We start from the raw sequence: 22812 nt of genomic DNA on the forward strand, positions 1-22812 counted from the left end.
CCTATTCCTTATCGATTTCTACACTCCGCCTCAGGTCTGTGTCTTTCCCGGGCTCTAGGGTCATTGGTTCCTACTGCCACTATCCTGTCTACCACCAACAGAGCCACTGATCTTTCTCTCTACATGAGAAATATTCTTAGTTCAACCAAGATACAGTAGGACTTTATCGAGGGAATCTTCACTAAAAAGCTAATGAATATATGAGTAAGCAGAAAGAAAAAGGCAAAAGCAGTTCAGTTCTTTGTGGTGAGCCAATCAAAAGATTAGGTGCACAAGAAACTGCATACTTTGCAGTTTAGTTGGTGGTTGACTTCCCTTACCTCACCTGCCCTGTTCTGCTACATAACAAATCATTTCACAACTTATTGGCTTGAAACATTGGCAATCACTTATATTCTCTAATGGTTCTGGGGGTTGACTGGACGCAGCTGAGCAGTTCTCATTTGGGCTCTCTTGTGCAGCTGCGGTCACATGGCACCTGGTGGCATTTCAAAGTCTGGCTGATGCTGGGTGTTGACTAGAACACCAACACGTAGCATCTCCATGTACCCTTAACTTCCTCACAGGCTGAAGGCTGGCTTCTAAGAGTGTCCAAAAATGCCAGGTGAAAGTTCTTTTGCCTTTAATGACATTGCCTCAGAAATTATATAGTGTCATTTTCCACGGAGTCACAGACCGTAGATTCAGGGAAGGGAACATAGACTCCATCTGTTGATAGGAGGAGGAATGTCAATATTACATTATAAAAAGAACATGTGAGATGAGAGATCTTGTGGTGAGGCCATCTTGGAAAATACAGTCTAACACAGTCTGCCCTCTGGCCACAACAGTTTACGTGCCTTCCCCTAGCCACATATACTCATCCCTCCCCTCAAGACCACCACGTTTTACCCCATTATGACATTAGCTTAACATGTAGGATCTTATTTATTTATTTAATATATGAAACTTATTGTCAAATTGGTTTCCATACAACACCCAGTGCTCATCCCAAAAGATGCCCTCTTCAATGCTCATCACCTACCCTCCCCGCCCTCCCACCCCCCATCAACCTCTAGGATCTTATTTAAATCAGGTCCAGGTGTGGTGAGGCAAAGCTTGTTGGGTGTGACTCCTTGGGTACCACTCCTCTCTGGTTTTACTGTGGACTAGAGAGACAAGTTGGTTCCCCTCATCTCCCAACACATAATAGTCAAGCGAGGCATTGGATAACTGCTGTATACCTTCTCATTCCAAACAGGGGTTGGGGGCAGGGGTGGGAAACCAGAGGCATGCAGGATTCCTGGCAATTCAAAACTCCAGCTATGCACGTGTTACCACTTCATGAGGCCTCAGTCCTGGTGCCTGTGAATTACTTACAGCTGCTCTTAACTCTCTTCTCTGGGTTCTTGGCTTTAGCCTCTGAGCTTTTTTAACAGGAGAAAAGTAAGCTGCAACTGAGGAGCCTTCTCAGTCTGCTTCCTGTTCATAAAAGGTAGGCAGTACAAAACCTCTTTTCACTTTGTATTACCTCTATCCCATGTAGCCCAAGTAGTTGCACTTCTACCACGACAGTCCTCCAAAACACTGTTTTCTGTGAATCCTACTGGGGTTCACTCCATTAGACAAAAATCACAACTGCATATTTCTTTAAAATAAACCCTTGCATTTAAACCCGACCTTGGGTTTCCTGTGAAGCTGCTGCAGGGCAATGCCCGTAAGAATTTTTGGAAGTCCTGTTGCTCAACAGATTTTGTGAGCCACACTCTTAGGACCCTTAAAGGGCCTTTTGTGTGAAAGTTTCTCCAAGGCACCTTAGATCTTTCTGAGATCTCAGCTCACGGTTTTACAGTAATGCTGTTACTGTTTTCCTCTTTAAACCATGTTTTCCTACCAAACCTGTTAAAGGTGAATATTGAATAATACTCCTAGAATAAATTTGGTTGTTACTTCAGGAACTTGATATACTCCAAGCTTTTGCAACTTGTTTTCTAGACTCACCGCTAGGTGTATCCTATCACTACCACCTTCCCTTCTGTATATGCTCTCCTTTTGTGATCTCATCTACTCCCAACCCTTTCATGAACTTATTTCAGTATTACCTCTCTCCTTGGTTCAGTTGTGAGCCTTCTGCTGCTACTCTAAATTTCTAAAACCGAACTCATCATTTAAACTGGGGCCACTTGACTGACTCTGGTTTTTTTAAGGTACAGGATTCTCTACGTGTCCATTAGGTCAAAGTTGTTCATTGTATAGTCATATTAGTATATGGTTGCTGATTTTTGTCTGAACAGTCCTGTGATTTTTGTTAAAATTTCCAATTGTAGTTGTGAGCTTTTCAGTTTCTTCTTGTAATGCTGTCAACATTTGCTTTCTAGATTGTGAGGTTATGGTATATCTGCCTGGCAAATTGGCCTTCTTTACTGCTAATAACTTTTCCCTTCAAGTTTATTTTGTCATGTGTTAATCCTGCCAGACTTGCTTTTTCTTTTCTTTTTTGTTAGTATTTTCTCTTTATCTCCAAACATTCTGGGTCATTATTTCTTTTGTTTTCTACATGACATAATGCTAGTCTGGGTTTTTTGATAGTAAGTAAAATCTGTTTACATAACTATGATTACTGGTATATTTGGACTTACATTCACCATCCTTTTTTTCTTTTAAGCTTCAAACAGGCTTATTAATCCAGAAATACTGCCCTATATTTGTAAATGTTGAAATTTTTAAGGTTAAACAATTCTTTTAAGTTTGTTTATTTTTGAGAGAGAAAGCACGAATGGGGGAGGGGCAGAGAGAGAGGGAAAGAGAATCCCAAGCAGGCTCCACACCGTCAGACAGGAGCCCAACGTGAGGCTGTAACCCACGAACCACGAGATCATGACTGAGCCGGAGTTGGATGCTTAACTGACTCAGCCACCCCTAAGGTTAAATAATTCTTATGGAAACTTTAAGAATACAGTACAGAAGTCTAAACTAATTGAGGTCACAGACATTTACCCCCACAACGAATGAACTAAAATAACAAAAACCTTTCCCAATGCGATACAAATGGATGTTTTAAATGAAGGGAAATTTCTTGCTCATCACTGAACTAAAATCTTGGCTTGTGTTCTTATTAAACAAAAACTATGTTCCCCAAAACACAAGTTCAGCTATTGAAATTCCTTTAAAGATCTTTGCTGGTGATTCCACAATGAGGGCCATCCCGAAGTGCCATATGTGGGGCTGTATGCTCTCACTTTACCTTTTGTATTTATCCTTTCCTTTGTCCTCGTTTGCCCTTTATTGGATCAACCCAGGTGTACTGTTGTTAGTTTTTCCAATCCTCCTTTTATCCCACTACTTATTGGAAAGTTGCACATTTTATTTCTGTTTTATATTGTTATCCTTAAACTAGTAAATGCATACTTGACTTATAAAGTTTAAAATATCAGGATTATTCAGATCCTGAGTAAAACAAGGATCTTAAGACTACTTACATTCTCCCTCCTCTCATCTTCCTTGTCTGTACTTCTTGACATTAGTTTCACATTGTTTTAAACCACCCTCCCCCAAATTATTTTTATATAAAATAGTTTTTGTTTTTAGCCCTGTCATATTTATTAGGTGTTTGCATTTTCTCATTGCTTTATTCCTCCTACTCTTTGAGGATTCAGCTTTCTATTTGATGAAGCAAAGGTTTGACTCATTCTTGTAGCAAAGCTCTATTAGTGGTAAGTGCTCTCATTCTGACTCCAAGTGTTGCCTTGCCTTCATTCTTGATTGATCCTGAGCTGAGTGTGGATTCCAGGCTGAGAGCTGTTTTCCCTGAGCACTTCAAAGACAAAATTTCATTATCTACTATCGTCTTGGAAATGGGAAGTCAGCTGTCAGCATATTGTTTTTCCTTAGTAGGTCACCTGTCTTCTTTTTTCTCTGAATGCTTTCAAGATTGTCCTCTGTAACTTACCTGTTTGGCAGTTTTATCACAATATGTCTAGGTATGGGTTTTGTTTCATTTACTTTTCTTGAGATGTATTATGCTTTCTTCAATCTGAAGACTTGCATTTTTGATTCCAGAAATACTCATTCATTGTCTCATCCATCATTGCCTTTCCCCCATTCTCCTTCTTCTCTTATTTTGGAATTTCTATCCCTGCCTCTCCTCATTCTCTGAGCCGTGTCTCTTAACTCCTTTTTTGTTTTTTGTTTTTTCATCTCTTTTATCCCTCTGTGCCATATTCTGAATAATTTCCACAGATTTATTTTCTAGTCCATCAATTCTTTTTTTCCCCAATTGTTAAATAATTTTATTTAATCATTTAAAAATATATAATACCTTCATGTTGCTTAAAAATAATTCAAAAGGCAAAAAAGGATATATAGTAAATGAAAATTGTTCTTTCCATCCCTTTTACCTCAGCTACCTTGTTCTCGTCAAGGACAACCAACATTAGTTACTGAAGATTCTCTCTTGTTTATACTACCCATTTTAAAGAGAGAATACCTGGTAAGCTCTTTAAGGGCAGGAGCTCTTTTGATTTTTAATATATCCCCACTCCACACAAGGGTTAACATGTGATAATCAATAGTTGCAAAAATAATAGGAAATACCTGGCTACCTGGATCTTAATGCCATGATTCCATAGTTACTGGTGTAGAGAGTTCAATACCCAAATTTGCAAATTTAGGAATTTTATCAGTTTACTGTGAAACCTTCTCAGACTCAACCGTAATCAAATTTAGAACAAAGTAAGCTGATATATCAGTATGCTCATTTATTTACATTGAAATCAGTAACTGAACCAAAATATTTATAAACTCCTAAAGGAATGTTTACATTGCATACTAGATTATTACCAAGTTTTCTTGCTGTTCCCCCCCCCCCCCCCCCGGGGTTGTTGGCCTTGAGCTAAAATAGTCTCTTTTCTACAATAGAGCTTAATCTGCCCTTCAGTAAGGTCACCCTTTCCCCCATGCAGGGAAATTCTTTTTCTTTAATCCCTTTTTCCAAGTTCTATATAGACTATTACTTTCCTTCATCAACTATGTCAGTCTGATTGTTATCTCAAAATCTGGAAGCACAACTGGACAGACAGACATCAGTGTTGTTGTTTACGTTTCTTTCATTACATTCCTGTTTCCTAAGGAGATATCTTTAGGTCTTTGATTAGAATTGGATGATCCTTAAGGTTCTTTCAGCTGTATATTTGCAAACCATATTTTAGGATGAGTATTCACCTCACGTGTTGCGTATATCTAGAGGCATTTTGTATAGTGGGTAGGAACATGGACACTGGAGCCATCTTCCTTGGGTTTCAATCCCTACTCTTTGACTTTTCAGACTGACTCCAGAGAGACTGAGATCATAACATAGATACATACATACAAACATTTATTTATTTATTGAGAAAGAGAATTTTAAGCAGGCCCCATGCTCAGCGCAGAGCCCTACGTGGGGCTTGATCCCATGACTCTGGGATCACAGCCTGAGCAGAAATTGAATCCGATGCTCAACCGACTGAGCCACCCAGGTGCCCCTAACCATTTTATTATTATGCTTAAATGCCAATGTATAAAATAAACTGGAGGTACAGGTTAATGACCCAGATAAAAGTAGATGGATATTATAGTATTTTAACCTTTCTATGAAATTAACAGAAAGCTGTAGTATTTATCAGTGTATTTTTATTGTATGTGTATATGTCTTGCATATAAGTAAACCATATAGTCTGTTCCTTTAACAGAATTATATTTTGCTTCTATAGAATTGCCTTTATGATTAAATTACAAACATAGTCATTAAAATTACCTATAAACTCTTCTTGTCCCACCACCAACTTTAGGGGGAAAAAAAAAAGATCGCCAGTATTCAGAGTAAATCAAATTTCTCTGAAGGGAAAACAGGAACATAAAATAATTTGTCTAATTTGTTTAAATCATTTAATTTTTTTCTTTTTACCAGTTTCTTAAAAATTTTTTAAAGTTTATTTATTATTATTATTTTAATGTTTGTTTTTTAGAGACAGAGTACAAACAGGGGAGGGGCAGAGAGAGAGGGAGAGACAGAATCTGAAGTAGGCTCCAGGCTCTGAGCTGTCACCAGAGTCCGATTCGGGGCTGGAACCCACAAACTGCGAGATCATGACCTGAGCTGAAGTCGGACACTTAACCGACTGAGCCAACCCAGGCGGCTTTCTTTTCACCAGTTTTAATTATATATGGTTATTCTTTCTTTCTTTTCTTTTTTTTTTTTTAATTTTTTTTAATGTTTATTTATTATTGAGAGACAGAGCATGAGCAGGGGAGGGGCAGAGAGAGGAGGAGACAGAATCCTAAGCAGGCTCCAGGCTCTGAGTTGACAACACAGAGCCTGACGCGGGGCTCGAACTCACAAACCACAAGATTATGACTTGAGTCGAAGTCAGACACTTAACCGCCTGAGCCACCCAGGCATCCCTAATTATATGTGGTATTCTTTCGAAATTTAGCACTGATAGATATCTCATACTTGCATAGCTGATTTCACCAAATTAACTATGGAGAACATATAATTTTAATTTTGTGTGTAATAAGTAACCCAAAAAGTGGGGGGTGGAGAGTGTGCTCTAAGACCTAAGACTTTTTTTTCCTGGTTGAGTGTTTCCTCATTGTCAATGAGGTCAGTTTTCACCCAGTTTATGAGTAATACAACTTAAATCATCAGCAAAATCCAGTTTGGTAGTATTGTCCACATATGTCACTATATTAAAATGAGAAGAGGGGTGTCTGGGTGGCTCAGTCAAGCCTGCAACTTTGGCTCAGGTCATGATCTCACAGTCGGTGAGTTCTAGCCCCCTGTCGGGTTCTGTGCTGACAGTTCAGAGCCTGGAGCCTGCTTCGGATTCTGTGTCTCCCTCTCTCTCTGCCACTCCTCTGCTCATGCTCTCTCTCTCTCTCTCTCTCTCAAAAATAAACATTAAAAAAAAATGAGAAGAGCAGAGCTTTGAGAGAATGATCAGCAGTTGAATCCTAGTTCCATCAATTTACTGTCACCATTAACCTCTTCATATTTGTTTCCTAATCTAGAAAATGGAGTTTATGATAGTTCCTTTCTTAAATTGCAGAGATTAGAGACCGCATTTGTTCAGTTCCTGGCACTGGTTAGATGCTGAATAAATTACATTATCCCCAATAATGAAGTAATAGTGGCTCATAATAATAGTTGACCCTTGAGTCAGTTCTTACCATAGAGAATGTAAAATAAGTGTTACAGATAATGCCACAAACATTTTCACTCTGTAATTACTTTTTTTAAATCTGATTTGCTTATTTTGGTAAAACACACCATAAGTATATTTTTAAGTGTACTTAAAAATGTGTTAATGTGGTGTTAAATATATTCATAATGCACAGCCATCATCACCATCCATCTCTCTAACTTTTCATCTCTATAACTTTCATCCATCTCTGTAACTAAAACTGTATTCCCCCTCCCCCAGCCTCTAAAAGCCTCATTTCCCCCTCCCCCAGCCTCTGACAGCCTCTACTCTAATTATATATACAAAAGTATTGAAAACAGGGTCTCAGAGACGTATATGCACACCCATGTTCATAGCAGCATTATTCACAGTAGAGAAAACATGGAAGCAACCCAAGTGTCCATCAACAGATGAATGGATAGGCATTATGGTGTAATACATACAATGGAATAGTATTCAGTCTTAAAAAGGAAGGATGTTCTGATTTTGCTACAACATGGATGAACCTTGAGGACATTGTGCTAAGTGAAATAAGCCATATAATTATTTTTAAATAAACTTATTAATTTTTTCACTCTCAAAACTATTTAAAATATTAATGTAAAACTTTGTCTTGCCAGCAGGGAACATAATTTATTCAGTTCTGTGGTATGTAAGTTATGATTTATAAATATCTAAGAACATGCTCTCTCTTCTTTTGAATGTCTAGAATTAGATATAAAACTTGAATATTCTAGACTTCTTTTCCCGCTCCTGAGTCTGTTGCTTTATTTTTTAACGTAATTAGAAGAGTTTTGTTTCAGTTTTCAAAATTCTAACTTATAAATTAGTCCATTTTAGTGCATTGTTTGATTTTTAATTTCAGTCAGGTTATTCTATTAACTTCTGTCTTTTTTTTTTTTTTTAATGTTTATTTTTTAGAGAGAGCACAAGCAGGGGTGCGACAGAGAGAGAGGGAGACATAGAATCCAAAGCTGTTAGCACAGAGCCTGATGCAGGGCCCAAACTCAGAAAAAGTGAGATGGTGACCTAACCCAAAGTTGGATGCTCAACTAACTGAGCCACCCAGGCGCCCCTTAACTTCTGTCTTTTTAAAAAATTTGAGTGGATAGTCTTTTTTTAAATTAACTAATTAAATTTTTTTTTTTTTTAACATTTATTCATTTTTAAGAGAGACAAAGTACCCGCGGGGGAGAGGCAGAGAGAGAGGGAGACACAGAATTGGAGGCAGACTCCAGGCTCCAAGCTGTCAGCACAGAGCCTGACATGGGGCCCGAACTCAAGAAAAGTGAGATCATGACCTGAGCCAAAGTCAGACATTTAACCGACTGAGCCACCCAGGCGCGCCCCTCTTTTTTTTTTTTTTAAAGAGATGTATTGATATTGGACAAGATGGAAATGAAACTTGTGTAATTGAGATTAACATGTTGCTTACTTAATGATAATTGCTTATAGATAAAAAGAAAATTCAAAGTGCTTCTGTGGTTAAGTGTCAGGACTTTTGTTGAGTGTTGGTTCTGGTACTAACTTCCTTTGTGGCTTTGAGAAAACCAAAACAACTGCAAAGATCAAATGTTTGAACATACATAAAACAGTTTACCAGAAGCATTTGGTAAAAGGCAAATTAAAGCGTTTCTTTGCTTACATTTAAAATTCTTTAGGTGTTTTATTTTGATTTTATTACTATTATTTTTTAAGTAGGCTTCACGCCCAGCACAGAGCCCAGAGCAGGGCTTGAACTCAACCCTGAGATCAAGACCAGAGCTGAGATCAAGAGTCAGACACTTAACCTACTGAGCCACCAAGGCACCCCTCTTTAGCTATTTTAAAAGAACTTTAGGGGCGCCCGGGTGGCTCAGTCGGTTGAGCATCCGACTTCGGCTCAGGTCATGATCTCGCGGTCTGTGAGTTCGAGCCCCGCGTCAGGCTCTGTGCTAACAGTTTGGAGCCTGGAGCCTGCTTCGGATTCTGTGTCTTTTTCTCTCTCTGCCCCTCCCCTGCTCATGCTCTGTCTCTCTGTCAAAAATAAATAAACATTAAAAAAATTTTTTTTAAAAACTTTATTTCATTTGATTTTATAAAATCATTTAAGGGCAAGAAGATAGTGGTGGTTACCCATTTTATTAGTGGAAAAAGCATGGGCTCCAGAGTCAAACCAATAGAGAGATGCTTACCACCACTCTGTATAATCTTGGGCAAGTTTTTACCACTCTCACCCTTGATTTCTATATCTGAAAACTGGTAATATTTACTACTTTCTCCTCATTCACAGGTGAGGAGTGGGGGTGCAGAAAAGCAGATAATTTGATCAAGGTCATGTAACTGAATTTGTGGTTGTAAAAGAATTAGAGATGATGTATGTAGTATGTAAAACAGCGTCAGTCTCTAAGTGTTCAGGAAGACACTATATGTTGTTATTGATGCTGTTCTAAAAGAAACTCAAGTGCATTCAGATCAGATACGGGTTATAAATAATCTATGAGCTGAGAACTGCATCCTGTTTCCGATGTCTGTTCCCCAGTTCTGATTCCAGAATTCCAAAGTGAAATTTCCAGGTTGTAAACAACTTGAAGATAGGCAACCATGTTTTTTAATTTTCTCTTCTATTCATAGCTAGTATTATTTTAGTAAAATATCCACTTGAGAAAATAGTATGCATTGGATAAGTACTTATTGATGATTGTGAATTTCTCTTGAAAAGACAAGTGTGGACATTTTTATAAATTAAAAATGGCCATTTTCTGAAAAAGCATTTCCTTTAAGAGCTAATTTCTTCATTCTGTTATTTTAAAAAGTTGCCACTGGAGGATAATTTTAGGACTTCCATTATAAGAGTCTTTTGTTTTCACATTGATATAAGAAAAAAAAAATGAGAAAGCTATAGAGAAAGCTGACCTCTGAAGAATTTCTGTGTGGGGAATTAACTAAGGCATACAAGTCCATAAACCGTTTTTCTCCATTTAGTTTTTTTTTTTATTTTCAACAAACTGTACTTCTAGTTAGTGAAAGTTGGCAGTTCTTTTAGTATCAGGCCAAATTCCATTCTCATAAACTCAGAGTTCATAGGACACAATGAAGTCTAACTTCAACCCTAAATTGAATGTATTTTAATAAAGATTGTCCATTTAGGGCTCAGTTTACCTTAAAACATTCTTTAAGAATAGTAAACTTTAAAGGGAAAAAGAATAGTACATTTTATAATGAGTCTCGTAATGTATATCCTAGTTTAAAAGAATGGTATGTGTAGTTTTAGTCTGATAAAAGTAATATATCTGTGAATGATGCTGACATACCAGTATACCTTTCTTCATTAGAATATAATTTTGTGATATTTAGAGATAATCAAATCTTTATATTTGGAGTAAATGACTTCTTCCTTAGAAACTTAAAATTCCTGTGTTTCATCACTAGAAACTTGTTTGTTTACAAGTAGCAATTAACAAGTGGAAAGAGATTGTCAAATGCATAACAATGAGATATTTTTCTTCCTCCATTATCTTCCTGTGCTTGGTCAGGATTTTTTTTCTTTCACAAGCCCTTTAGAGTTCTGATGCATTGGTCTACCATGTGTCTTTGTCTTTTTGTTTCTGATGTATCCAAGAGCCTGGAGCAGAGCTTGGCTCGTAGTAGATCCCAAATATTTGCTGAATGAGAGAATAAAGGGTCTCTTGTTCTGCTTTTGGGCATCTTTGGTATGCATCTTGCTTTTTTATACTTACCAAATACATTGTGGGGTTTAGCCGTTATCCACTAGATTTTGACTCATCCACTGGACTCTGAATTATAGTGTGATATCATTTATAGTCACAGCTGTGCTTTGTAATGATAAGAGGGACAGAACTTACAAACTGAGAAAACAATGTAGTCCAAAAAGTCCACACTGTAAGGACAGAAGGTAGATTAGTGTCTGCCTGGAGCTGGGATTGGAGGCGAGAACAGAAAGTGACTGCACGTCGGCAGTAGGAAACTGTTTGGGGTAAAGGAAATTCTGAAATTGGATCGTGGTGATCGTTGTACAGCTCTGTAAACTTACTAAAAATCATTGAGTTGTTAAATGAGTGAATTTATGGTATGTAAACTGTACCTCAGTAAAACTGTTGAAAAGAAAATAAAACCAAGTTGAGAGTTTAAAATTGTTTCAATTTGTTGCTAATTAGAAAACTAGGATGATGTAATTATTTTCTTTATTTCTTACTTTGGGTAGGACTTGTTGCTATAGATAAATGACTAATTTACCTAAAACCAGTTTTTCTGTGAAGTATTTCAGGACAAAGAAATGTTCATTTTATTCTCTGGTAAAGTACTTTCTTCTGTGATATTGGCTTGGAATTTTTAAGGCTTTTAATAAAAAACATCTTGTTTCATCTAATTTTCTTACCATCTTTATTGGAAATAATCCAGAACTATAAAATGAATAGATGTAAATTATTCCACGTTGCTGATAGTTTGTTTATATTTGGTTACAGAAGTAGGACATGTTATTTTCTTCCGTTGCCTTTCTGAAAGATTAGTTTATTTAGATTGCTTTGTTTTCATTGTTTAAAGGAAATTATGGACTCTCCCTCACGTACTATCCTTCTCTCTCCCCACCTTTTTTTTGGTTAGGAGATTATTTGTATTTTAAAATTTGTTTATTTATTTTGAGAGAGAGAAAGAGCAAGTGCAAGTGGGGGAGGGGCAGAGAGAGAGAGAGAGAGAGAGAGAGAGAGAGAATCCCAAGCAGTCTCTGTGCTAACAGCAGACATGGGGTTCGAACTCACTAACCGTGAGATCATGACCTGAGCTGAAATCAAGAGTAGGACACTCAACCAGAGATTATTTGTATTTTAAAATTACTTGTTGGGAGAAAAGTTTTTTTCCATGAAACTAGTATTCTTGTGCAGATTTTTGTATTCTGTATGTATCTCCTCCAGAGTATAGCTAGCCCCTTTAAAAATTTGTACCCTGAAAAATGATTTATGAAAGCTTTCCCACAAGTCTAATAAAAGCCAAATCGTGTAAAGATCTGATTAAGGTTATTGAGATCAGTTAACTCTGAAGTCCGAAGGTATCAAGCATTGTCAAGGATGTGAGGACCTCAGACATTGTAAGTAAAAGGCACTTGGATTTTAAGAATTAATTGAGGTGGCTTGATTTCTCAGTTAGATCATTGTGCAGTTACTCTGTGGCCTGAAACTATTAGATGGTAATAGTTATGTTACTATTATAATTGATAATATATATAGTGCTGGCTGTCTATCAGACACTGTTATAAAGGCTTTTTTTCTTAAGGAACTCATTTAATTCTGATAAGAATACTATGAAGTGAGGACTATTACCATCCTCATTTAACACATGAAGGCGAAGAAGTCACAACTCCCCCGAGGTCACACAGCTAGAAAATGTAGGCAGGCAGGCAAGGCCCATCATCACTATACCATAATGAAAGGACTGTTTTCCTTTTTTTTTTTCCAGAAGAAAAAAAAAAGGCTTCAACATGAAAGGGTTCAAAAATCCTTAGTATAAAAAAATAAGAATGGATACTTTAATGCTAGATGGAGAAACATGTTCTTTCATTTCCTTCTTTATTTTTATTTTTCCCTTGTTCTCATCTGTTGTTTTTTTCTGTTATTTACATACTTTTATGTTATTTATGTTCCTTTCCATTGTTACTTTATGAATCAGTATTATTTTCAGCAATGGACATACTCTGATTACTCATGCTTTTTCATAGAATACTATGCTGATAGTTCAAATAGTATTATTTGACTTTAGTCAGAAATATTTTATTAGGATTTCTTTTATGTGCCTGATAGTTTAATCAGTTGTCCACTTGGGTTGGTTGAACATTTCTGTGGGAACTCTTCAAGCGTTACCTGCTGCTTAGAAGGTGTGGAGTTTAAATGCACCTTCCATTTCTATCTACCTTTTGAGAAATATGTATTATTGTAACTCAAAAGGTAAATTTCATGTAAGAATGCTTATGGCTGTTGATTAAATGGTGATGTAAGTATCAATATAAATAAGCAAAAAAATTTTAATAAAGTGATGTGTTGAATTAAACTGATGGTTTTATCATTTTTAGTGGATAAATAAAAACCAAAAAGTTTGTGAACATTTTAATTAGCTTATCCTACAATAAATTATCTCACAGTATGGATATATTTTGAGGAAAAGTTCAAGGTGTTATTTTTTTAATCATTCATTCCCATTCCTTTGTTTTTATTTTATTTTTTAGGATTTTGGCCCCTAACAGTAATTTTCAAGATGTTGAGACCCTCTATAACTTCCTAGTCAAGTATGAGGTATGAGAAATATTTTGACATGTTTATCGTATTTCCACCATAAGCAAGTTTTACTATAAATAAACATGGTAGAATTCTAAAATGCGACAGAATTCTATTTAACTGACATTTGCTTTACATTCTTAAATACCACAGAAGTTTGTCAAAGACCTATTAAACTTTTTCTTTCACTCTTGAAGTAAAAACATAGAGTTCTATAATCCTACACTTTGTCCAACACAGAATTGTTTGTCATTAGGGGTGCTGTTGACATTTTGGACAGGTCATTTCATCATTGTGTGGAACACGGCGGGTATTTAGCATCTCTGCTCCTCAGCTGCTAAATCCCAATATCTGAGTCATTGTGAGTACACCTCACTCAGCTCACATACACCAGCGGCCCCTCGCGAGAAAGCATCACCTCTGTTTGAGAGCCGATGATCAGGGAAAAGGAAAGCTATAATTTCGTTTCCTCTGTAGCAGCAGCATAGGCCCTGGTGGTGGAACTTAGAGGTGTGACTCTGATGTAGTTTGTCACGTAACTTGAAGGCTTTCCCCATCAGTGCTGATCCAGGGAAAGTATTCTGTAGATCTTCAGTTTGTTTGCCCATGTTCCTGAACGTTCTTTCTTTTCGTGTGTGTGTGTGTGTGTGTGTGTGTGTGTGTGTGTGTGTGTGTTTAATTTTTTTTTTTTAATGTTCTAAGTGAAAGAATGTGACATTCAAGTCTCACATCTCTTACAGAGTTAAACTTTTTAAAATATATTCCCTTTTATTTCTGGTTTGCTCTTTATTTAACTTTTTGGATGTAACATACAAAGAACACATACTGGGATCAAACTACCTGTGTTCAAATGTTGGTTCTACCCCTTATTAACTGTGTGCTCAAAAAGAGTTATTTAGTTCTCTTTGCCTTAGTTTCTTCATCTGTAAAGTGGGAATAACATCAGTAGATAAATTATAGATATTCTTGTAAAGACTAAATAATTTAACATATATGAAGTGCCTCAAACGGTACCAGACACAGAGTAAGTGTTCAATGGTGTTACCTATTTTATAGAAAGAGTTGTGTTTTCCATCACTGGTTCACAATTTTTGAAAATTTAGGCACTGTGCTATTTGAGTTATTTGAGAAAAAGAATCTCTCGGACACCAGGGTGGCTCAGTCTGTTAAACATCCAACTTCGGCTCAAGTCCTGATCTCACAGTTCGTGGGTTCAAGTCCTGCATCAGGCTCTGTGCTGACAGCTCAGAGCCTGAAGCCTTCTTCAGATTCTGTGTCTCCCTTTCTCTCTACCCCTCTCCTGCTTGTGCTCTTGTCTCTCTCTGTCTCTTTCTCTCTCTCAAAAATAAGTAAACATTAAAAAAAAAAAAATTTCTATTGATTTCCAGATTCTGGAAATTTCCAGACTCCCTGCACATGAGTAGAATATAGCCTAAATCAATAGTAAGCCTCAAAAAATATAGAATTCAGTCACTGACTGTGTGCTCCAAGTGTGTCATGACTAATCTTTGTATGATCAATGACTTTTGCATTTATAGTATTGTAAATTATATCTGAATTATGATATTTGTGAACTTAAACATATTAGTTTAAATATATTATTAGTTTAATTATTAATTATTATTAGTTTAAACATATTAGCTTGATAGTGTGAAAAAGACATTTCTTTAGAAAATGTCTGTAAATCAAACTTTTTCCTAAATAGACCTTTCCCAACAGTTTATAAACTTAGTATTTAAATCAAAGTGAAGGCTCTTCAGTAAGGGTCAACTATAATACTCAGGTATTGTTAGAGTTGAATAATTTTTTCTTTCAGCTTGAGTTATTTCTAATGTTCAGGATATAAACAAGATATGGTTGCCTCTACTTTTAAAATAGTCTACCTTGCAGGGGGCGGGTGGCGCCCCGGTGGCTCAGTTGATTAAGCAGCCGACTTCGGCTCAGGTCATGATCTCATGGTTCACTAGTTCGAGACCCGTGTCAGGCTCTGTGCTGACAGCTCAGAGCCTGGAGCCTTCTTCGGCTTCTGTGTCTCCCTCTCTGTCTGCTCCCCCCACCACTCTCTCTCTATCTCAAAAATAAATAAATGTTAAAAAAATTAAAATAAAATTGTCTACCTGGGGCAACTGGCTGGCTCAGTCAGTAGAGCATGAGACTCTTGATCTTGGGGTTGTAGGTTCGAGCCCCACGTTAGGTGTAGAGATTACTTGAAAAGTAAATAAATAGTGGTCCCTGGGTGGCTCAGTCAGTTAGCATCTGACTTCGGCTCAGGTTGTGATCTCCTGGCTCATGAGTTTGAGCCCTGCATGGGGCTCTCTGCTGATAGCATGGAGATAGTATGGAGCCCACTTCAGATCCTCTGTCCCCCCAGCCGCCCTGCACTTCTCCCACTTATGCTCTCTCTCTCTCAAAAATAAAAAAAAAAAAACCTTAAAAAAAGTAAATAAAATCTTTAAAATACAATAGTCTACTTATGTGACCCCAAATCTGCTTCAGTCCTTTAAATAGAATTATTTTAACTTCTTTAAAAACTTGTGCTTTTTTTTTAGAAAAGAAATATTGAATGTGTGCATTAGAAATCTTCTAAAATGCTAGGCTAGTTGAAGGCTGAATCTATTTTTTTTTAAGATGTTTATTTATTCTTGATATAGAGAGAGAGACAGAGTGAGAGTGGGGGAGGGGGAGAGAGAGAGAGAGAGAGAGAGAGAGGGAGAGAGAGGGAGAAACAGAATCTGAAGCAGGCTCCAGGCTCTGAGCTGTCAGCACAGAGCCTGATGCAGGGCTTGAACCTGTGAACTGCGAAATCATGACCTGAGCTAAAGTCCGGTGCTTAACCAACTGAGCCACCCAGGCACCCTGAAGCCTGAATCTATCGATAAGAACCAGTAGTAGTAGAATTTAGTGTTTCAAGGAGAACACATTTTTTTCTTTCCGCTTGATCTACAAAATGATACTTAATTCTAATACTCAATTCCACTAACCCCAGAACCATAGATCACTTCTGGTTCTTTGAACAGATTAAGTTGTAACTACAGGACTAGTATTTTTACACATAGTTTGGTGTTAGCCTAGCATTGTGATCACCAAACTTCTGATTGTTCCTGCTGTTTTTATGCAAACGCTGGAAACTTGACATTCTCTCTCAGAATATGGGTCGCTCTAATTGTGCTCTTTCTGCTCATTTGACTTCATATGCGTTTTAAGTAACTACATCTTGGCTCTTTTCAGGTGAATAAAAATGTCCAATTCACTGCCCAGGAACTTTATGATTGTGTCTCACAGACTGAGTATCGGTAAGTCCCATCTGTATTTAGATACGCTGTTGTCATCAGCTTTTACCGTACATGGCTCCACTTGATGTGTTGGCAGAGGATTCTCTTTATGTCTTTACTACACTCTGATTTTATTTTACCTTTATTAATATGAAATAGCTCATACATACAAGAGAGCTCTGTGTGTGTGTGTGCGCGCATATATAAAAGCAGGTATAAGGTTTAATGTGGCTCTCAAATTTTTTGGCCTCAGGACTCCTTTATATTTTACAAAATTTTGTTTTGTTTATGTAGGTCATCTCTATCTATATTTGCTGTATTATAAGTTAGAATTGAAAATTTTTTAAACATTCATTTCAAAATAATAACTAATTAATTACGTGTTAAGATAGGAGCATATAATTATGAAAATAATTTTTCCCAAACAAAAAGTGTGAGGTTCTACACTTTGCAAGTCTCTTAACATCTGGTTTAATTGAAGACAGATGGGTTCTCATAGTTGCTTTTGAATGGAGTTTACTCTGATGATAATGTCATGTATCACTGGAAAACTGTTGCACATTCTTGCAAGAATGAGAATGCAAAAGGCAAATCATGTCTTTGTCTTATTATGAAAATAGCTTTGACCCCTTTGACCTCACAGCCCCTTATTTTCCCCACACCGTGTTTCAAAGAATAACTAGTATAAAAACTACTCACGCCTACCCTTCAGTTGACAAAACAGACCTTTACCCATCTCTGTGTATATCCTCCCTTTCATCCTCTCCTCAGAGATTTGTGTTTATAATTCTCATCTTTATGGGTGTATGTATCAGTAAATATACGTTGATCAATTTCATCTGTTTATGTACGTAATAGTACCATATATATTCTTTTAAAAAATAATTTTGTTTATTGCATTCATGTGTAATAAAGGGGAAGGAGTAGAAAATCTGATTCTTTAATATTCAAGATGTATATGTGAAGCCCTCCAATCCTGAGCCCCGGCAAACAAATTCATGAGGAGCAAAAACTCACTTAATGCCATTAGTGTTGCCCTCCATCTTATACTCCCTGCCCCCCATCCCCTGCTATTATTTTTTGACTTTTGAAAATTATCCGTGTTGAGGCATGGAGCAGTAGTTGGCTTGCTAATAGTCAGTTCTATTATGGCATAACATATTCATTCCAAATGATCACCTTTGTGCCATGCAAAATCAAGCAAGAAAAGGGCTCTTGGGAAAAATGGGCTGAGGCACATCACTCAAAAACTTAATAAGAAAGCCATTTGGAAAAAAAAAAAAGGAACCTAATCAAAGTCGTATCAGTTTTACACCTGTTACGTGGTTAAGAAATATATGAATGTGATAAAAAAAAAAAAATCTGACTTTTTTCCTTGAAAAAAAGCTGAGGTTTGCATGTGGAAGTGGTCCTTGGAAGGGTTGTAGCTTGTGGATTCATGCAGTGTGGTGGAGGGAGGGTTGTCTGAAGTTGAATGTAAAGTTGCCACACCAAATGTGAATGAGGCACTGGTACATGTTTAAAGTGTGTGCAGGTGTGTGTTTTGTGTATTCCTAAGTAGCTTGGTTTGGCTGAGTACAGTTTTCTCTGTTCATCACTGTTGGATATAAGAAAATGTGAGATTTGCATCATGCTCAAATTCTTTAATATAGCAGTGGTGTTGGAACAAATTCGTGTGTTCAAAACAAGTGCTGTAGCAAAACTGACTGTACTTTCACTGCTGTGTAATATGCCATTTCTACCACTAAGCCAGTTTATTTGCTAGTTTTAACTTGCACATGTACCTGTGTTGTTACAAAACTTCATGAGCAGGTGCAATGACAGTGTTAACATCAAAGTAGTTTTTCCAAGAAAAATTATTGGGCATGTCCGTTGTAGCTGGAGGTGGGTGAAAACAATTTTTTTTCTAACTTCAATCTTTAGAGTGTCAGTCAGTTATACTCTTATGATAGAACTTCACAAATAGGCCACAGAAAGGTTTGTGTACATGACATTTGTGTCAAAAATATAATGTCTGCAAAATTCAATACTTTAAGAAAAATCATTCACTACGATCAAGTAGGATTTATTCTTAGGTTCGGAGGGTGGTTCAATATTCACAAATCAATCAACATGATACATCACACCAGTAAGAGAAAGGATAAGAACCATATGATCATTCCTTGTCAGGAACAAAACAGGGATGTCTACTTTTCTCACTTTTATGAAACATAGTACTGGAAGTCCTAGCCAAAGCAGTCAGGCAACAGAAAGAAATAAAAAGCATCCCAATCAGTAAGGAAAAAGTCAAACTTTAATTATTTGCAGACAGCATGATACTTTATATAGAAAACCCTGAAGATTCCACCAAAAAACTTCTAGAACTGGTAAATGAATTCAGTAAAGTCACAGGATACAAAATCAGTATACAGAAATCTGTTGCATTTCGATACACTAATGATAAGAAGAAAGAGAAACTAAGAAAACCATCCCATTTACCGTTGCATCATAAACTATGAGATACCTCTGAATAAACGTAACCAAAGAGGTGAAAGACCTTTAGTCTGAAAACTATAAAACAGTGTTGAAAGGAATTGAAGATGACACAAACAAATGGAAAGACATTCCATGCTCCTGGTTTGGAAGAACAAATTTGTTAAATGTCTATGTTACCCAAAGCAATTTATACATTTAATGCAATCCCTGTCAAAATACCAATGGCATTTTCCCTAGAACTAGAACAAACAGTTCTAAAATTTGTATGGAACCACAAAAGACCCTGAATAGCCAAAGCAATCTTGAAAAAATAAAAGCAGAGCTGGAGGCATCACAGTTCCTGACTTCAAGGTGTATTACAAAGCTGTAGTGATCAAGACGGTATGGTGCTGGTACAGAAATAGACATACAGATCAATGGAACAGAACAGAAAACCCAGAAATGACCCTACAACTCTGTGGTCAATTAGCCTTCGACAGAGTAGGAAAGAACATCCAATGGGGAAAAAGTCTCGTCAACAAGTGATGTTGGGAAAACTGGACAGCGACATGCAGAAAAATGAAACTGGGCCACTTTCTTACACCATACACAAAAATAAACTCAAAATGAATTAAAAACCTAAATGTGAGACAGGAAACCATTAAAATGCTAGAAGAGAGCTCAGGCAGCAATTTCTCTGACATTGGCCTTACCAGCTTTTTTCTAGATATGTCTCCTGAGGCAAGGAAAACAAAAGCAAAAATAAACTATTGGGACTACATCAAAATAAAAAGCTTCTGACAGCAAAGGAAACGAATAAAACTAAAAGGCAACTTACTCGGGAGAAAATATTTACAAATGACGTATCTGATAAAGGATTAGTATCCAAAGTGTATAAAGAACTTCTAAAACTCAATACCCCCCAAAACAAAGAATTCAATTTAAAAATGGGCAGAAGACAAGAACAGACATTTCTCCAAAGAATACCTCCAGATGGCCAACAGACACATGAAAAGATGCTCAACGTCACTCAGGGAAATGCATATCAAAACTACAGTGAAGTATCACCCCACACCTGTCAGAATGGCTAAAATAAATACAATAAACAACAGGTATTAGCAAGGATGTGGGGAAAAAAGGAACACTTGTACACTGTTGGTGGGAATGCAAACTAGTGCAGCCACTCTGGAATGCCACATGGAAGTTCCTGAAAAAGTTACGAATAGAACTGCCATACAATCCAGTAATTGCACTACTGGGTATTTACCCAAAGAATATAAGAACACTAATTCAGAGGGATACATGCACCACCCCTATGTGTATGGCAGCATTCTTTACAATAGCCAAGATATGGAAACAGCCTAAGTTTCCACTGATTGATGGATAGATGAAGAAGATGTGGTATGTGTGTGTGTGTGTGTGTGTGTGTGTCCTTTCATATATATATGAAAAGGAATATTATTCAGCCATAAAAAATGAAGTCTTGACATTTGCAATGACATGGATGGAGCTAGAGAGTATAATCCTGAGCGAAATCAATCAGTCAGTCAGAGAAAGACAAATACCATATGATTTCACTCATGTGGAGTTAAAGAAACAAATGAGCAAAGGGAAAAAAATGAGAGACAAAGCAAGAAACAGACTATTAACTATAGAGAACAAACTGATGGTTACCAGAAAGGAGGGGTGGGGGATGAGTGAAATAGATGATGGAGATTAAGGAGTGCAGTTGTCATGATGAGCACTAGGTGATGTAATGTATTGTTGAATCACTATCTTGTACACCTGAAGCTAATATAACAGTGTGTTAACTAGAATTGAAATCAAAGCTTAAAAAATATATAATGTCTGTCAACCTTGGACATATTTTTGAAGGTAGAAAAGCTCACTGTGGATAACTTAGAAGGCAGAGTTCCTTGCAGGATGGTTCCAGTCAGGTGTCTAAAATTGTTTTGACTTCACTTTACCATTGGAATAGTTGGGAGTTCTTTTTTATGGGTTTGTACAGGGGTCAAAGTTGAATGTTCAGAGTTAAAGTAGTTGTACCTATTTTTTTCTTCTAAGTCTTCTTATGCCAGGGATTTGAACTACAATATTAATTAATAAACTCCCTCTTACAGCCAAAAGGATAATTTTGAAGAGAAATGGAATATATTCAATATCTTGAATGCACTGAAAAGTGGTGGTTGTTGCTTAGAAGGCTTTTGGTTAGTAGCTTTTAGAGTTGTTACTCTGTGGTTTGTTTTGAAATTGCTGTCTCTACAGTGATCAGTAGCTCTCATACTAGCCTCACATGTGCTCCACAGCTCACAGTTTTTAAATAAGCTGCCAAAAGAGAGAGGTTCTTTCGGTTTCCGTGGTTCGTACTAGACACAGAGCCAAATGCACCAGATGAAAGGAAGCAGAGTTTTCCTGGTAAAAACAGAAGGATTTAACTTGCATATAGCTGACCACTTTCTGGAATGCTGAGGAAAATGATTACTTACATTGCCTGAATTTATTAATCTGTTTTTTTCATTTATAAAGTATTAGTTGCAAAGGAGGACACTGCTGATGTACCCCTTACCACACTTACTGCAACAAGGAAGTCATTAAATTCCTTTTCAAGAACAGAAAACTATTTCCTAGGTTCTGATAAAGCAAGGAGTTAAGGTTTCAGATTGAAAGTAGCTTTGATCAAAAGTTGAATTCCATGACACGGCAGACAGAACCTTGGTGTTTATAAATAAGTTTATAAATATGTGTGTGTTTTATCTATAGATAAGTTTGTAGAGTCTTCAGCAGAGCTTTTGGGCTTGCCAGTGAGGTCTGAGCATTGCTTACCCTGAGCAGACGAGGAGCCTGCTCAGAAAATCCAGGATGGTAAATTAATGAGATTATCAAATAGATGACCAAACAGATATCCTGGGTGATATCTTTTATATGTATGAGAAATAAGTTAGGAACAGCATGTAGTTCACTTTGCCTTGAAAGCTCTTGGGCAGTGTGTTCCAGCATGTTTGCGAGGCAGGCCTCTGTGGTCATTTTGTCTGTATGAAATGCAAATTAGTTTGCGACATCAGCCTCATAAAGTAACTGGCATATCCAAACAATATCCTGCCTAACCTAGCATCTGGGTCAGAAGCTGTTTTTTTCCCATGGGGCAGGTGCTTTTGGGAATTACTGCTTTCTGATGCCAGGAATCAACTCCGTGGTAGTATCTTCTTCCAGATCACATTAGAATTGTGGTTCACACAAGCATGGTTTCTTAACTTGAGTGTCAGCCTCACCTGGGAACTTGCAAGAAATCAAACTAGTAAGGCTCTACTGTGGACCTTCTGAATCAGAAACTCTGGGGTGGAGCCCAGCAATCTGTGTTACCCATCCCTCCAGGAAACATTAAAGTTTGAGAATCCCTGCACTAAATTAATGACCTGGTCTGTCCAAGAAGCCTCAGATAGAAAAAAGCCTTAGAGAAAAATCTCAAAACCAAATTTACACCTCTGATACTTCTGCTTTAATTAGAAAGGGACGCTGTTTCTTGTGTCTATTGATTCAGTAATACTTTGCAGTAAATTTGACTCCTTATTTATGACAGAAGATATTATAAAATAAATGTATACCTTTTTTTCTTTTTTTAAT

At 37.0% G+C, this 22812-nt stretch overlaps 1 protein-coding gene across 7 annotated transcripts in view; it reads left to right on the forward strand.

Annotated features, from left to right (window-relative positions):
- Positions 1-22812, forward strand: part of SWT1 (SWT1 RNA endoribonuclease homolog) — a 103637-nt gene that overhangs the window by 70190 nt on the left and 10635 nt on the right. For 5 of the 7 annotated variants that reach the window (XR_003425529.2, XM_027074350.2, XM_027074348.2 and 2 more), the window contains 2 exons: positions 13417-13483; positions 16694-16758. Coding sequence is in view for 4 of the 7 variants with exons in the window: in XM_027074350.2 (XP_026930151.1) it covers positions 13417-13483; positions 16694-16758 (132 nt within the window). In the remaining 3 variants the exon portion in view is untranslated. The remainder of the gene's footprint in view (positions 1-13416; positions 13484-16693; positions 16759-22812) is intronic. The other 2 variants (XR_008293215.1, XR_003425531.2) reach the window with 1 other exon arrangement.

Source organism: Acinonyx jubatus, chromosome E4 (assembly GCF_027475565.1).
Source record: "Acinonyx jubatus isolate Ajub_Pintada_27869175 chromosome E4, VMU_Ajub_asm_v1.0, whole genome shotgun sequence".
NCBI classification, from domain to species: domain Eukaryota; kingdom Metazoa; phylum Chordata; class Mammalia; order Carnivora; family Felidae; genus Acinonyx; species Acinonyx jubatus.